This window comes from Magnolia sinica, chromosome 6 (assembly GCF_029962835.1).
Source record: "Magnolia sinica isolate HGM2019 chromosome 6, MsV1, whole genome shotgun sequence".
NCBI lineage: Eukaryota > Viridiplantae > Streptophyta > Magnoliopsida > Magnoliales > Magnoliaceae > Magnolia > Magnolia sinica.
The window spans coordinates 101040935-101057884 of NC_080578.1; the positions used below are offsets into that span (position 1 = coordinate 101040935).

Genomic DNA, 16950 nt, shown 5'->3' on the forward strand with positions numbered 1-16950 from the left:
AAGGTTATGGATCCCCCAGATGGGCCACATTGACACGTGTGATGCAACTCTGTTTTGTGCTTGGAAGATGAATGATCCGGATTTAGCATTCCTCCTGCCTTCGCCAACGTCTAGCCAGGGCGTATGACAGCGCCAGTGACATTCTTGCAATGTCTAATGTTATCATCTCGTCTGCAAATTTCAACTAGTAAGGCTGTTTTATTGATACCGTCATGAAATGTACTTTCAGTCGAGAACGGATCACTCACCTACAACTTGGGGGAATTTTGCTTGTGAAAAACTGGGCGTAGATTAAGATAGCTAGAACCACTCCTCTTTTGCTAGGCTGGTCCATGTAATGGCTTCTTACCCTCTACCTCAAGAGTTCAAAGAGTTGTGTCACCATCATCGAAAAGAAGTTAGCTAGAACCGATTGTAGGCGACAAGTCATTTTTTTATTGATCACCAACATAACCAACTGTAACACAAATTTACCCTACAACCAATTTTTGTATCATGCAGCCAGCCGTAGGTGATCAGACCTCAGACACAAAACAAGTGCATGTTCGGGGGTGCCTGTCATTAAGAAAGGCCAAAGAACAGATGGGTAGGATGTACTACCTCGTAAAGACTCAGGACACTAGGACACAAGTTCATCAAGCACTACAACCATGCAATTCCTCTTTCTATCAATCCACTGTGTGATGAAAGATTTTATGCCACTTAGAAACAAATGTTTCTACTACATGTAATACATTGGGACTTTATCCCTTGAATCTCAGTCATCTTCCAATGATCCAAACCATTTACAAGTGTCACCTTGTATAATGGATAGACAACAAATAAAATCTTTTAAGTTAGATTATTGTAACGTTCAAACAATCAAAGGTTTGAATAATTAAATCTGAGATTTTTCAGGCATCCCCAATCCAAGATAAGCCCTGTCAAAATGGTTTGGGTTATTAAAAAGAACCCAATTCCAATGGCTAAAGCCCCGGTATAACATACTGTAACTCATCGGGGATGTAACATATTGTAATACATTAGGATATATTAGAGCAAACCTCATCAATACATCATTATGCTCTTTATTTTAAAGGTGACACTACCAGGTACTGAACCCTGGATCGCTCACACACACTTAACAGTCTCCACCGGCTCATCTACTGGGCGGGAGACATTATGCAATTATGTATGTTGCTCTCCATGTATTGAGATTGATATAAATAAATGCGCCGGCCAATCTATAGTTACGTCGGGACATTCACTTCCCTTAAGACTTTTGCAGCATCCTCTGGAAAAACAGGATTTATGTAACTCCCGCTTCCAAGCTCAAACCCGCCTATGCCAGTTAGTTGGGGTATAATCTGTAGAAACCAGTGGGAGTAACTCAACTGGTAATCAGTCACCGGAAATGGAGAAGTGTGAATCATGAAATTGAATGGCGGGTCGTTCAATTGCCGAGACAACTTCATCAGCATGACCTTCAGCAACCTTCCCAGATCTACAGCCTGCCAGGGACAGTTCAGTGGGGCACAATATCAATGATTTGCACGAAAATGTATGCAGACTTGATCACAGTGATGATTGAATTAAATGCATGGATGCAATGTGAGACTAAATCATGCCCTTTCCTTGACAATTTGCATTAGCTATAGAGATGTGGGGATGAAAAGAAAACTAATGTAGAGCTTTGGTGATGATTCTGGTCTGTTTATATACCACCCTCTCTACAAGCCGCCACAAATAATTCCACACTCATGTATACTCCACTGCCTCTACAAGCCACATAGGTGCCAACTAGATACATTTGTGTGAGATCCAACCCATTAATGGATACACATTGTGGATGCCCTGGCCCAAAAAACAGGTCGGTGGTCCACTCATCAAGTGGCCCATTAGTATGACACAAATGATGGATTAGGAAACTTAAAAATTGGTCAGTCAATGTGGTTTTGGTGCAAGCCAAGTTAGAAACTTGTATGATAAGAAGACATGGATCCCTAAGATCGTAGACAAATCACAAGGGCAGAGGTGGCATCAAACTACCTGAAAGTTGCATTGCCGAAGACCCCACTGAGCGGTTCCATTGCAGATAGTTTGCAGTCCACTGCTCTAGTCATTGTGGCATCAGCATAGAGATGATGCCAGTAAATTGTGTGCATGTTCTTTTATTTAGAATATATAAAAAATAAAATAAAACAAAATAAATCCATGCATGCTACTCATATGTTGCATGGGTCTCTTCTTTTCTGTTCTTTATTTTCTTCTTCTTTTTTTTCAAGGATCATGAAACTAAGGCCTACATCAAAGGTGGGCTCCACATGATGGGTGGTGGACATTGAAGGTGGGCCCACATAATGGACAGTCCACATCAAAGGTGCCGATGATGAATGGCTCACATCCATTGTGGGCCCGTGTGATGGATGGCCCAAATCGAAGGTGGGCCCACGATGGACAGTCTACATCGGCTCCACATGATGGGTAGTGGATATTAAAGGTGAGCCCCACATGATAGATGGCCCATGTCAAGGCGGCCCCACATGAGGACACTCACATCAAAGGTTGGCCCCTAATCATGAATGACCCACATCCAAGAGGGACCCGCTTGATGGATGGCCCACATCCAAGGTGGGCCTGCACGATGGACAGCCCACATCTAAGGTGGGCCCTGCATGATGGATAGCCCACATCCAAGGTGGACCTCGCAAGGTGGATGGTCCACATTGAAGGTAGTCCCCACATGATGGAAGGTTCACATTGAAGGTAGTCCCCACATGATGGAAGGTTCACATTGAAGACAGCCACCAGAATGAATGGTCCACATCAAAGGTTGGGCCCAAATGATGGAAGGTGGAAATTAAGGGCGGACTGACAATCTTGAGGGATAACCACTTATGTGATGTTGGAAACCAAACATACTTTTCTACATTTTGTTGGATAAGTATGTTGTTTACCAAACATACTAGTCTGTTGAATAAGGAGAAACCAAGATAAGCTACTCGAGGCATAAGCAACTTCCCTGAAGTAACTTACGATCCAAACGCCCCCTTAATCTTTATAAAAGGAGAATGACAATCACTAATGTTTGTCTGCTCTGTATGCGAAATGAGGAATCGGTTGAACACCTATTCATCAATTGTCCTTTTGCGAGGGAAATTTGAGAGAGCTTTTGAAACTTTTTTTTATAGTGTCGTGGGTGATGCAGGAATTGATAGTTGGTTTCTTTCGCTCGTGGCATGGGGGTGGGGTTGGGAAGATGGGAGGGAAATGTTGGAGGTTGGCCTTATTAGTGTAGACAGTTTACTCATGTGGAACTGAGACCAAGAATTGTGCCAATTAGAAAGGAGTGAATTGGAAGAAGTTGAAGATGCTAAAAGGGCAAGTAGTAAGAAAAGACATGATGACCTACGGTCTAACTGAAGTCATGACCCTTGATAGAGTGGAATGGTGGAACACAATTCATGTAGCCAACCCCAGTTAGTTGGTATAAGGCCGTAAAGTGAGAGCTTTACATTCACTCTACCCTTAATTTAGATCTGTGAATTATTGATATTGATTGTTCTCTTGGGCTGCATATCCTTCTTCCATAAAATGACTATTTTCTTGTTTTTTCAGATAGTTGAGTGGTAGATTGAAACTTGTTGATTGTCAATCAACCTACATGATAGACTATTAGATCACACTTGATTGTAATCAACCTATGCAATAGTCTATTAAATAGTGTTTGAGAGTTTTGTGCTTTCCTTGCCAGTCCCAAGCCCAGATAAAGGAGGGTTGCATCAGGTTGGCATCCTGCATGAAACTCATGCCATAACTTTCATCATGAATCCAAACAATATGTGATAGAGTGGAATGGCAGAACAGGATTCATGTAGCCATCCCCAATTAGTTGGGATAAGGCTTAGATGATGCTGAAGTGAGAGCCTTACGTTCACTCTGCCCTTAATTCAGATCTGCAAATTTGTGCTAATGATCGTTCTCCTCAACCGTGGGCTGCGTATCCTTCTTCCGCATAGTGGCAATTTTCTTATATTTGTAGATCGATGGGTGGTGGATTGAAACTGATTGATTGTAATCAACCTATGTAATAGACTATTAGATTGCACTTGATTGTAATCAAGCTAACAGACTGTTAGATTGCACTTGATTGTAATCAAGCTAACAGACTATTAGATTGCACTTGATTGGAATCAACCTAGGTAATAGTCTATTACATAAAGCCTGGGAATTTTATGTTTTTATTACTAGTCCCAAGCCCGGATAAAGGAGGGTTGCATCTGGTTGGCAGCCTACATCAAAGTTATGCCATAGCAACGATCATGAAACCAAATAATATGTGATTGAGTGGAATGGCAGAACAGGATTCATGTAGCCAACCCCAAATAATTGGGATAAAGATTCGCCAACAATGATGGTGATGATGATTTGTGGATTGGAATCTTGGATAGATCATCAAGATCCCATTCTCAGGTCTGCATACAACCATTCCACTTTATGACTGGACCAGCCTGAATATTTGGGCCATGGCATCTGCCCAGGTTGGGGGCAACACCAGAGATGGACGGGTCAGAGGTTTGCCATATGATCATGTGTAAGGAGTGGGATAAGCACACGTGGATTATCAAACCTCAAGTAGTATAATAACAACTTGGCAATGGTATTGCATGTAAGAAATTTATAATTTGCCGTTACAACCTACAAGTAGCTGGATAAAATATTCGATAAGACTACATGGTTTAAATTCAATAAATGGAAAATATCAACAAACTACAGAGGCAAATTCTGACTAAACGAACTATGAACACAACAGACAATTTGCTCTAAACCAGTATCATGCAGTAGATTTCTTACTAACAAACAACACGCATTTCATAAACGAAAGAGGAGGCAGAAAGTTGAAGAAAAGTCTTCTCCCGAACTCTGTAGCTCTAGAAAGAAAATTCCAACCTTGATAAGCTACTCCATTCCCAAAAGTTCTACATCCTCTCTTTTTTTTCTTTTTTCTTTTTTCCTTTTTTGAATGACCAACCATTTTACGTCTCAGACCTTGGTTTCTTTTTTTTTTCTTCTTTTTTTTTTTGGTGTGTTGAGGTAAGCAGGGATTGAAGCTGCTACCCATCTCAAATAACTTCCTAGTACACAAACAGTACTATACTAGTGCTCATGTACTTACAAGTTACAACAACATTATCCCAACTTCCATGCAACCTTAGCATACTGAATAGCCAAACCTCAATCGATTTGTTCATACATGAGTCAGATAGAGTTAGCAAGACCTCATTTGAGCTCTCATTACCCTTTTTTTCAATGGATTATTGACCAACTCCTATGCAATCTCATCATACTTGCATGAATCATAACATATGAGTAAGTGCATTCCATGCAATCCCATATTACAAAGCTCGGCACAAGAGTTTTTCATCACACAATGTGCAGCTTGACAGTTTCTACAGTGTGCTTGGGTTTTCAGTTTCTACACATGGGTCAACCTTTTCAGTGATCCAATAGATTAATTCCGTGGGCATCATCAATAGATATCCTAAAAATAACCTCCACTAGAAAATTGATTGTCTGCTTGAGTACTTGGTGGCTTGCAAATTGATGGTTTAGTCTCAAATGAAACAATTGTTGGTTTCCACTCATCTATAGACTCCAATGCAGCACCCTTTCAATTTTTCATTGAGCTATTCTAACTGAAATAAGACACAGCTATCCATGTTTTATTCATGACTGCTGGACTAAAATTCAAACAGCAGGTAATGTATCACGCCATCCATTATCAAATGCATAAACAAGGCAAAGGGACATGCTTACCTTCTCATCATCTAGTTCATGGAAATGAGAATAGTGTGTTCGAGGAACAATCCAGATCTCGAAAGGAAATGAAGCTGCATATGGAACAATTGAAAAGAAATGAGCAGATTCATCAATCAAAAGCTCCTCAGACCGAATCGCACAAAGGCCACATTCTCCTGTCGCTCCAAAATAATCTTTCATGCTGTCAAGTCGTGCAGAAACAGTAGGAGGAATGAAAGGAAGACCCATGATCTGGCTGTGGGAATGACTCAAAGATGCTCCAGCTGATGCACCATGATTCTTAAACACCTATTAAGCACATAACCCATATAAGAACAAACTACTTACTCAACAAGAAAGAAAAAAGAGGCAAGCACAAATGAACAATCAAATACCATGTACCAAGAAATATTCAATCAAATATGTGCCAAGCTAGAGTTTGTTTTTTTAAAAGGCAACTTGAACCCATTGTTTTAAATATCCATTACGTTATGGCCATAATGCATGGGCATTTTCACACCAGGCTCGAGTGGGGTCGCCTGTGGGATGCGGGGGCACACTCGGGTTGGGCGAGGCCCACGGGGGAGGTCTCGTGTTCGAGACTCCTCACCGGGGGTGATTAATGCATATTTCACACTGGGCTCGAGTGGGGTAGTCTGTGGGATGCAGGGACACACTCAGGGTGGGCGGTTCATGTGAGGCGGTACCCATGTGATCTGGGGCCCACAAGGGGGGTTCGGCCAAGGTCCTAACCCATAAGATGTAAGGCCTGGGCTATAAGAAAAATGGATTAATTCACCATGCTCTAACAATTCGAGCTTTTAGAGCAAGTGGTTAACTGTCCTGCATCAAATTGGTATCAGAGCGGGAGGTCTCATATTCGAGACTCCTCACCGGGAGAGATTAATGCAGGGGGATTTTCACACTGAGCTCGAGTGGGGTCGCATATGGGATGCAGGGGCACACTCGAGGTGGGCGAGGCCCACAGGGGAGGTCTTGTGTTCAAGACTCCTCACCAGAGGTGATTAATGCACATTTCACACCGGGCTCGAGTGGGGTAGCCTGTGGGATGCAGAGACACACTCAGGGTGGGCGGCCCGTGTGAGGTGGTGCCCATGTGATTTGGGGCCCACAAGGGGGGTTCGGCCGAGATCCTAACCCATGAGATGTGGGGTCTGGGCTATGAGATATAGGGATTAATTCGTCATGCTCTAACAATTCGAGCTTTTAGAGCAAGTGGTTAATTGTCGTCAGTCGATACACCCTGCATCAGCACCAATACAGGGCCATTACAGCCGACACAGACCGGTGCGGCCATAAAGGCTCCATTTGAAATTTCATTTCCAAATTTTCTCGTGGTTTTCCACCCTTTTTTTTTCATTCCAACTATGAAGGAAGCTTAGAAATTAATTTTAGTCTAGGTCCAGGATTATTTTGAGGATCAAAACCTTATGAATTAAAGTGGGATTCGACATATTGAAGCGGAATGGACCATTTTGAAAAATATCGAAAGAAGGGGTAAACCAAGACTTACCATTTTTTTGCTCTTACTTTTGTTGTATTCATATGCAACGGGCCCCAATCCACCCACATCATGCTTGATTTATGTTCAATTAGGACCTATTGGTTGACTTTCAGCAGCTCAAGCTGACAAGCAACATTCTTAAAGAATTGCTTGATACACCATTAAAAAAAACAATACGTTCTGATATTTTACATTTTTTCCTGTTTTCCATTTTTTTCAAGATTTTTTGTGCAAAAAAATGTTAGCCGATATAGATCTGATATGCCCTGTAGCATATCGCTTTGAGCCGAACTGATATGCCCACAGACACCATTATTCAAAACCTTGCTTGAACCCTGACCTCAATGTTGAAACATAGGCTATCTAAATAAATCATTCATATATAACCGTAGTTTAGAGACAAAAGCTCAACTTGTGCCATTCGGATAGGTCAGATAAACGCGAAGGCTCAACCAATTATTCACTTGACTTAGAATTTAGTGGTTGAATAAAGAATATATGGAGAGAGAAAAGTTTCGAATAATCAAAATCTTTGAAATGCTCCAAGTAAGAAAAGAAGGTGCCATTGTGTGGTAGGATGTGTGCCCACATTCTATTGAAGGTTCTTAATTCAAGTCTTCTTAGCCCCCATCACAATTTTATCAATTGCCAGTTCAACTTTCAAGTCTCCATGAGTTGCATCAAGTTGGCTAGGTCAGCAGCTCGACTCAATAAATCTGTCTCAACTGAGCATGGTTACGACCTTCAAATGATTCCGCTCTCGGACAAGCTTGAGTCAAGTCAACAAGATTTAAGAACTATGGTTAAAAACAAGGTTTTGAAAGCAGAGCTACACAAAGATAATGCTTTTTCAAATCAATAAGAAGATTTTATTAAAAACAAAGCCTGAGGACAAGACCCGCAAGAGGAAGTGATGTATGCCCATGGCCCACCATAGGGCCCAGCATGTGCAGATATTGAGCTGTTTGTGGCAAGATTTGGGGCCTAAATGTAAGATATCGCATTTGCCATTTGTGGAAGATAGGTGGGCTAAAGTGGAAGATACGATTGAAGATTTTGGAGTATTTAATAGATTTGGTTTTGCTATTTTAAGCCAAATCTTCGTTGATGGATTTTTATTTTTATTTTTTAAAAGGCAACTGAAAATCCATTAAAAGAGGGGAACAAACAAGAAGAAAAGCAAAAGAGAAACAAAAGGAACAGAATTGCTGAGAAAGCAGAAAGCACCTAACTACCTAAAAAACTAAGATCAACACTATTCAAATCCTTTACATTGACAGCCCATTCTAAAATCATCTTTTTAGCCGTAGCCCCCACCACTTTTGCAATAGACGATCTATCATTGAAGCATCTTTCGTTTCTTTCTTTCCAAACCGCCCACCAAATCGCAAGAATGGTAATACGCCAGATCTTCAATTTGTTTTTTCCAAGCTTGACACCATTCCACACCATCAACATCTTCGTGGCTAACTCCGAAACACACCAAGAGAGAGAGAAAAGCTCGCAGTAATGAGAGAAGATGGAAGAAATAAAGGAGCAGTGAACTAGCAAATGGTTCACGAATTCCGCCTGACACATGCAACACAGGCAAATGTTAACGATCTGCATGCCTCTCTTGGCCAGATTATCAATAGTTAGAATTCTATTCCGAGCCTCTAACCACCCAAAACATCTGAACTTAGGAGGAGCGTGATATTTCCAAACAAAAGGAGTCGCATCACACGGAGACCTGTCCGCAGAGTAAATAGCGGCATAGAGGGACCTAACTGAGAACGCCTCGGACTTCTCAAGCAGCCACTCAATACTGTCTGGCTGCGAGGAGATGATCTTAGATTTGGAGATGTAATCGTGCAGCGCCATGTATTCCTCCACCTCGCCATCATAAAGATTTCTGATGCATGTTATGTCCCAAACAAAGTGGGCCAAAGTGAAGTAGCCACATCTATTAATAAGGATGTCTCTGTCAGGAGAGAGCCAATAGATTTGCAGAAAAGAGAATTTGAGAGGCTTTTCCCCAAGCCATAGATCTTCCCAGAATCGAGTAGCAAAACCATTGCCCAACACATACCTACTGTTAGCAATAACGGGATTTTTGGTCTTAAGAATTCCTTTCCAGATGTGGGACGCCTTGTAATACGAACTATCTTTAGGCCACCAATTCCCATGAGATGCACCATACTTCCCTTTAATTATCGAAGTCCAGAGAGCGTCCTTTTCCGACGCAAATCGCGATTGGTTATCCAACAGATGTGTATGGTGATTAGGGTGAGTCATTGGTTATCCAACGGACTATACTATTGACGCCTCAAGTTATTAATGAGGGCAATGGTTACAACACAACATCTTCTACACCACTGGCACTTCAGGTGGAAAGATATGCACAATTTTAAAAAATGGAGGGAGCAATGAGAAAGGGGCTTATATGGCTTGAAAATAAAGTTTTAAATTTGAAAAAGGCCTTATATGGCTTGAAGCAAGCACCAAGGGCATGGAATAGTAGAATTAATTAATACTTCCAAGAAACTAATTTTATCAAATGCCCATATGAACATGCCCTTTCTACTAAGGTGAATGAAAATGGAGATATGTTGCTTGTTTGCTTGTATGTAGATGACTTGATTTTCATAGGAGATAATCCAAGAATATTTAAGGAATTCAAGGAATCAATGGTTCAAAAATTCGAAATGACGGACATCAACCTCATGTCAAACTTCTTTGGCATAAAAGTAAAGTAATTGGATGAAGGAATCTTTATCTCTCAAGAAGGCTACGCAAGAGAAGTTCTCAAGAAATTCAATATGTACCATTGCAAGCCAATAAGAACACCCGTGGAATGTGGTCTCAAGTTAACAAAGTATGATGAATTATAAAATGTGGATTCGACACTTTTCAACAGCTTAGTCGGAAGTCTTCAATACTTAACATGCACAAGACCAGACATTCTACATGGAGTTGGTCTAGTGAGCCAGAACATGGAAGAACCAAAATCTTCTCACATTACGGCGGCTAAGAGGATTCTATAATAAATAACAGGTACAATGAGTTATGGTTTGCTATATTTATCATCTCAAGACTTCCAACTTGTTGGCTATTCAAACAATGATTAGGGAGGAACTTAGATGATATAAAAAGCACCTCCGATTTTGTATTCTACATGAGAGAAATTGCTTTTACATGACAATCAAAGAAACAACCAATTGTCACACTTTCAACATGTGAAGCCAAATATGTATCCATATCCATGCAATTTAACTAAGGAATCTTCTTAAAGAAATTCAAATGCATTAAGAGGAGCCTACAAAGATCTATGATAACAATAAGTCATCCATTACCTTAGCAAAGAACCTCATATTTCATAAGAGGAGCAAACATATCGATACTCGCTTCCACTTCATCCACAAGCATGAGAAGAACAAGGAGATCGAACTCATTTTCATCAAGTCATAAGATCAAGTTGTTAACATTTTAACGAAACCCTCAAACACGAAATCTTCAACAAGTTATATGCTTGGAATGGTTTACGGAAGAAAATTATGTTCAAGACGGTGTTGAGAAATAAACATAATTATTGTTAAGTTGTAATAGTGTAGAAAACTAATATTGTAAGGATAAAAATTTCAACGGACTCACCTAGAAGGTTCGTAGTTTTAAATTCGTATAGAAATTAGCATGGGCAATTCGGGTAGGTGAAAACTCATTAAATGGAAAGAAAATTGTAGAAAGGACTCCAATTGCCTATATACACATGTAAGAGGCTTCATTGTAAAACAACAAGTAAGAAATAATCAATATAAGTGAGGTATTTCTCATTTCCATTATTCAAGTCTTTCTTCCTCTTCATCGACCATGGCCTCATCATCAACCTCCTTGACCTTTAGAATCTTCTTGGTCGTCCTTCAATGTAAGCTTTGTTTGAAGTAATAATGCGGGGGCATTTTCACACCGGGCTCAGGTGGGGTGGCCTGTGCGATGCAGGGGTACACTTGAGCTGGGCAGCCTGCAAAACCCATGGATTTGAGGGTCATGTGAGGCGAGTGGCTCGTGTGAGGTAGAACTCATGGATTTGAGGCCCACGAGGAGGGTTCGGCCGAGGACCTAACTTGTGGATTTAGGGTATAAGCGATGAGATAAAGGGATTAATTCACCATGCTCTATCAGTTCGAGCTTTTAGAGCAAGTGGTTAATTGTTTTGCATCAAATTGGTATCAGAGCGGGAGGTCTCGTGTTTGAGACTCCTCACCGGGAGTGATTAATGCAGGGGCATTTTCACACCAGGCTCGAGTGGGGTGGCCTATGGGATGCAGGGGCACACTCGAGGTGGGCGGCCCACAGAACCATGGATTTGGGGGCCATGTGAGACGGAACCCATGGGTTTGGGGCCCACGAGGAGGGTTCAGCCGAGGACCTAACCCATGGATTTGGAACCTGGGCTATGAGATAAAGGGATTAATTCACTATACTCTATCAGTTCGAGCTTTTAGAGCAAGTGGTTAATTGTCCTACATCAAGTAATTTCTCCAACAGCTCTTACTTCTTCTTGTTAATTCTTTCTTCATGAGCTTCTAAAGATCCCATGAGTTTATCAACGGTCATGGAATCCAAATCTTTTGATTCTTCAATGGCTCCAACAACATAGTCAGACTTTGGATCTAAGACCATAAGATTTTATCCAGGACATGAATTTCATCCAAAGTTTCACCATTTCTTCGTAATTGATTTACAATAGCCAATACTCTTGATAAATAATCAAAAATTAATTCCGACTCTTTCATATATAAATCTTCAAACTCGCCTCTAAGAGTTTGGAAACGTACCTTCTTCACTTTATCAACCCCTTTAAATGAGTTTTGTAGAATACTCCATGCTTGCTTTGAGGTACTGGCGCACATGATCTTCTCAAAAGCGGCCTCATTCATTCCTTGATAGATGAGAAAGAGAACCTTCTTGTCTCTCTTTCTTGCATCTTGTAGAGTCTCTCTTTGATTTTGGGGTAACGCGGCTTCATCTTGTGGCTCAATGTACCCTTTCTCAACGATCTCCCATGCATCTTGAGAGCCAAGCAACGCCTTCATTTGGATACACCAATTCTCGTAGTTGTCTTTGGTGAGCCAAGGAACTTGAAATGGCATCATCCCATTCGCCATCGACAAACCTTTAGCTTTGATACCACTATATCGCATGCAAAGAGATATTTAACACTCTTAGACTTTTACACAAGCAAGAAATGGTACAAGACGAAGGACTTGAAGAATGGAAATGAGAAATACCTCACTTATATTGAATATTTCTTACTTGTTGTTTTACAATTAAGCCTCCTACATGTATATATAGGCACTTGGGATCTTTTCTACACTTTTCTTTTCATTTAATGAGTTTTCACCTACCCCAACTCCCTAATCCTCATGCCAATTTCGAAACCGAGAACCCAGTGGATTTCCAATTCTCAGGAGATTGAAGGAGGAAGCAAGCTACCAACCACTAAAACTATGAATCTTCTAGGTGACTCTCTTGAAACTTCTATCATTATTATATTAGTTTTCCACACTATTACATCTTTACAAAATTTATGTTTATTTCTCAACAGAATGCTCAAATGTTCTCCCTCTTATAAAAGAGCTCCTTCATAAAAATGAAGATTTTGCGCCTGAAGAAATCTTGGCTGGACTTCTTGCTCTACAGAACATTCAACAACACATTGATTTAGTGTTGAGTGAGAGCACAAGAGCCCCATAAAAATGAAGATTATGTGCTCAAAGAAATCCCAGCTAAACTTCTTATTCTAGGGAACATTCAACACCACGTTAATTTAGTGTCGGGTTCAAGCCTACCAAATCTTATGCACTATCAACTGAGTCTAACCAAATAGGCCAAACTCATGCTCATTGAATGGTCCGCCATAAGAAGTTCAAAAGAAGAAAGAGGATGAAGAAGAAGCATAAGAAGGATATCAAAGAAAGCATAGTCAAGTACCGAAAAGTTGCAAATGAACATGGCAACGAGAAGATATATAAAGCAGGTGACTTGATTATGGTTTATCTTCACAAGGAACAGTTTCCGAAGGAAACTTACAATAAGCTCAAGTTTGAGAAGATTGATCCATATTGAATGAAGAAGAAGGTGGATGACAATGCCTATGAGATCGAATTGCCTGATGACTTAGATATCTCGCGTACTTTCAATATGGCGGATTTGTTCAAACACCATGACAAGGTGTATGACACAATATAACATCATTGTTGATATAGAAAAACAACTCTCAAAGTAAAAGGAGGAAGAAGTTGAACAAGTCTTGCGCATGAAGACAACTAACACTCAACCATGGTATCCAAAAATGGTTATGTAAGAGTCATAACAGCTATTACATAACAGTAATGGTGGGGGCCATTATGCAATACATTTTCTTCCTTTAAAAAAATGTCGACCGTTACAGCACATATTATAACAACCATAAACTGGCCATTACAGCCATCTTACCATTATTGAATATTGTGCGCTCAATGGGGCCAATACAAGCAATACCTAGTGAAATGGAAGAAGACACCCTATTCTAAATGCACATGGATCACAGGCAACAAATAGAAAATATTGGATCCAAACTTCTACTTGTATGAAGTCGAGTTCTTTCCAACCCTGTGGGAATGATGTAGGCCCATGAACCATAGTAGGGGCGTAACATATGATGATCTTGGGCTGTTTGTAACAAGATTTGGGGCCTGAACGTCAGAGATCACATTTGTCAGTTGTAGAAGGCAGGGAGGCTAACAATGTGGAAGAAATGATGAAGATTTTGGGGTATCTAGTAGATTTTCAAACCATTGTTGATGGAATTTTATTTTCCTAAATAAATTATAGAATATTTGAAATTAATCTAATAGTCGGAAGATTTTCATTATAGATTCATAGGGATTGTTTTTGGGTCTATAAGAGAGGGGGTTAGCCATAGTATGGAAGGTAGCCATTCCAAATTTTTTGAGTTGTGAGTTTTCCTGGGGTCATTCAGATGCCTATAAGTTTTTTAGTCCCAAGTAAATTTCACCTGAAAGTAAGTTTCAACTGTAAGTCACTTACAGGAAGTAACTTCTCACCCCCAGTTTTGCCCGTAATAAGATGAATTCCCCCCAAACAGCACCTGTAAGTCACTTCCCACTTACTGAACTTACACGCATCCAAACAACCCCTTAGCATTGTAAGAGATGAAGTTTGGATATCAACAAAGTTATTTCTCTCTCCTCTACTCCAATATGTCTTGTGGGTGTATACGTGTTCATTTCTTTATAATTCGGGTGTCGAAATCTCTTTGACCCAATAACCAGGTTCACCAGGAGTATCTGTTTAGTTTTTATCGTAGGTCTAATATCAACAACAAATACCGGTGCTGTTGCTTTGATCTACTATGGCAGGGCCCACCTATCACTGAAAGGCGGGAGCCACTGTTTGTTCAGAAACTCAGCCTGGAAGACTCACCTGAACGTATTTCATCAACCTGTCCTCCGCAATCTGCAGGATCCTCTTTCCGTGTGCTAAAATGACCTCACCGATCTCGGGCGGGGAGAGGTCCGAGAGACGCACGGCATGATCGGGGGTCTCGATGACAACGTTATGGAATCCCAACCCTTGGATTGCGCAGGCAACCGTGGGGGCGGAGTTGGAAGGATTAGGATTCTCGATCTGCTGATTGTCACGGATGTGGGCGAGGGCCGGGAACAGGTTCTCGATCACCCTGACCTTCCAATCGGACGTTGATGATGATGCGTCTGGGGTGGGCACTCTGAAGATTTCTGGGGCGCATAGGTGCTCGTTTCCCATGCAGAACGGGCAAGAAGAAGAATACGAACTGCTAGGGTTAGGGTTAGAGTTATCGTTAGAGGATTTTGATTTGAAATCGGTGGGCCTACGAGATCTCGCAGGTGAGAATATAATCCATCTGTTGAAGATGACATCTTTCCTAATCTCAGGACTCCTACCTCTCTCACTACTCTCAGCTGCACCCGCCATTTTTCCTCATTTTCCGGTTTCGACATTCCTCTGCAATAAAGACGACGAGAAAAAGATTCGGTGATCTAAAGGGGTATATTTTTTACCATAATCATGCAGTCAGAAATCGGAAGTTTGGTATTGTAAAACTCGATCTGAACCGTCCAATCAGTGGAGCCCGTTCTAGATGTTTTAATGAATGAGATATGTGCTTAAATGGTGGAAATTATCTGCGTGTGATAACCTATTATACATATCCTAAGGATTACCGGTGAAAGCTTTCGCAGGAACTTGCCGGTTTACTTTGATGTTTGTGAGAAATCAATACCATCATCTATCTTTGGTAGGACGTGGCCCCAAAAATTAATGATTGACCGTTGAAAACCTTTTGTGAATGATAAAAGCTTTGTATCAAAATGATATTTCCACGGTATTTTCATCGAGGTTTTTGTCACCTTATCAACAAGGTCATGGATTTGTCAAATAAACATTCTCATAAAATCCATGAGGTTTACGATGGTATGGATTCAAACCCTACTGTCTCCTGTGGTGCAGTCCATCTATGATTTGAGCTAGTTTCATTTTTGGGATCATGCCCTAAAATGTGCATTCAAGCTGGTTGGACCTTATGGATTTAAGGCACATAAATCATGGTGAGTCTCATGGTTAGGGGTCTCACCCATTATGGATAACTTTTTTTTATGTTTTTTTTTTTTTTTGTTAGCTTGTTAGTACACCTACGGTTAGATCACACTTCACTGTTAGCCACCCCCACTAAGGAATCGGTGCCAATACCTCAGTGTTGAAACCAGGTATCTTCCGCACAGCCTACCACTTGAGTTATGGATTTGGGTGTCCATATAGCTTAAAATACATGTTTGAAAGTTGTTAAGTGAAATAAATATTAAACAAAGTGTCACATTGGACATCAGTGCGTAGCTTAATTAAATCCCATTATTTTAGATTATTCCTCCTGGACCTACTGACCTGTCCAGGCAATCCATGTATGTGGATGGAAAGTGGACACTGTGGTGGGCCCCACATAATGTTGTACCACATGGCTCCATGTGAGAGGTATAAGAGATTGTTGCACACGCATCCAATTAACTTGACTTGGACGTTCGAGATTCTGACCTCCTTTGTGTGATCACACTATTTGTACGTTTTAGGCAGCTTGTGTGTACGTCAGCCGTGCAATTTCCAAGCGCATGCGTGTGAATTATTGTAGGCTGCCGGAGTATCAAATAGGAGGAATTACAGAGTGCTGAGGTACCACGCTGTAAAACTGGTGTCAATGCACAGATTCCGTACAAATAGACACCATGGTTCGTAGATCCAGGCCATTGATCTCAAAGGAGACACATTAAATAGGGCTGGTCCAAAATTTCTTTAGATTAGAGTATCTTAACCATAGAACCATTGGCCTTTGCTGGACCCTTTTTGTATTTTTTATATTAACTGTCTATTTTCCAGCCGTTGGTGGGTTTGTTAGGATCTCTCTAATTCGAATAGTTTTGGGATATTTTCTATCAGTGTTATGTCAGATCAACGGTCTGGATCAGCAGACCATATGCCTCGTTTCTCCAGCACCATGAAGTACTTTTTATATTATTCCTCAGTGCGAGTGTCAAGTACGCGTGCTCTTAAGAGAAGGACGTTGATTCTCTGACAGT

At 40.8% G+C, this 16950-nt stretch overlaps 1 protein-coding gene across 1 annotated transcript; it reads right to left on the bottom strand.

Annotated features, from left to right (window-relative positions):
• Positions 1-921: 921 nt before the first annotated feature.
• On the bottom strand, positions 922-15323 carry LOC131249289 (ADP-glucose phosphorylase). Its single transcript, XM_058249947.1, has 3 exons — positions 14768-15323; positions 5797-6087; positions 922-1490 (listed from the first exon to the last, which is right to left on the bottom strand). The coding sequence occupies exons 1-3, from the start codon at positions 15296-15298 to the stop codon at positions 1230-1232; spliced, it is 1083 nt and encodes a 360-aa protein (XP_058105930.1). The 5' UTR covers positions 15299-15323; the 3' UTR covers positions 922-1229.
• Positions 15324-16950: the final 1627 nt, after the last annotated feature.

What these genes read in the sequence shown, in the direction of transcription:
- LOC131249289 (XM_058249947.1), bottom strand. Translation starts at nt 15,298, where the DNA reads ATGGCGGGTGCAGCTGAGAGTAGTGAGAGAGGTAGGAGTCCTGAGATT. An exon ending in GGTTGATGAAATACGTTCAG is followed by an intron (nt 6,088 to 14,767) that starts GTGAGTCTTCCA and finishes TGTGCTTAATAG; the next exon opens with GTGTTTAAGAATCATGGTGC. An exon ending in ATGAACTAGATGATGAGAAG is followed by an intron (nt 1,491 to 5,796) that starts GTAAGCATGTCC and finishes TGTCCCTGGCAG; the next exon opens with GCTGTAGATCTGGGAAGGTT.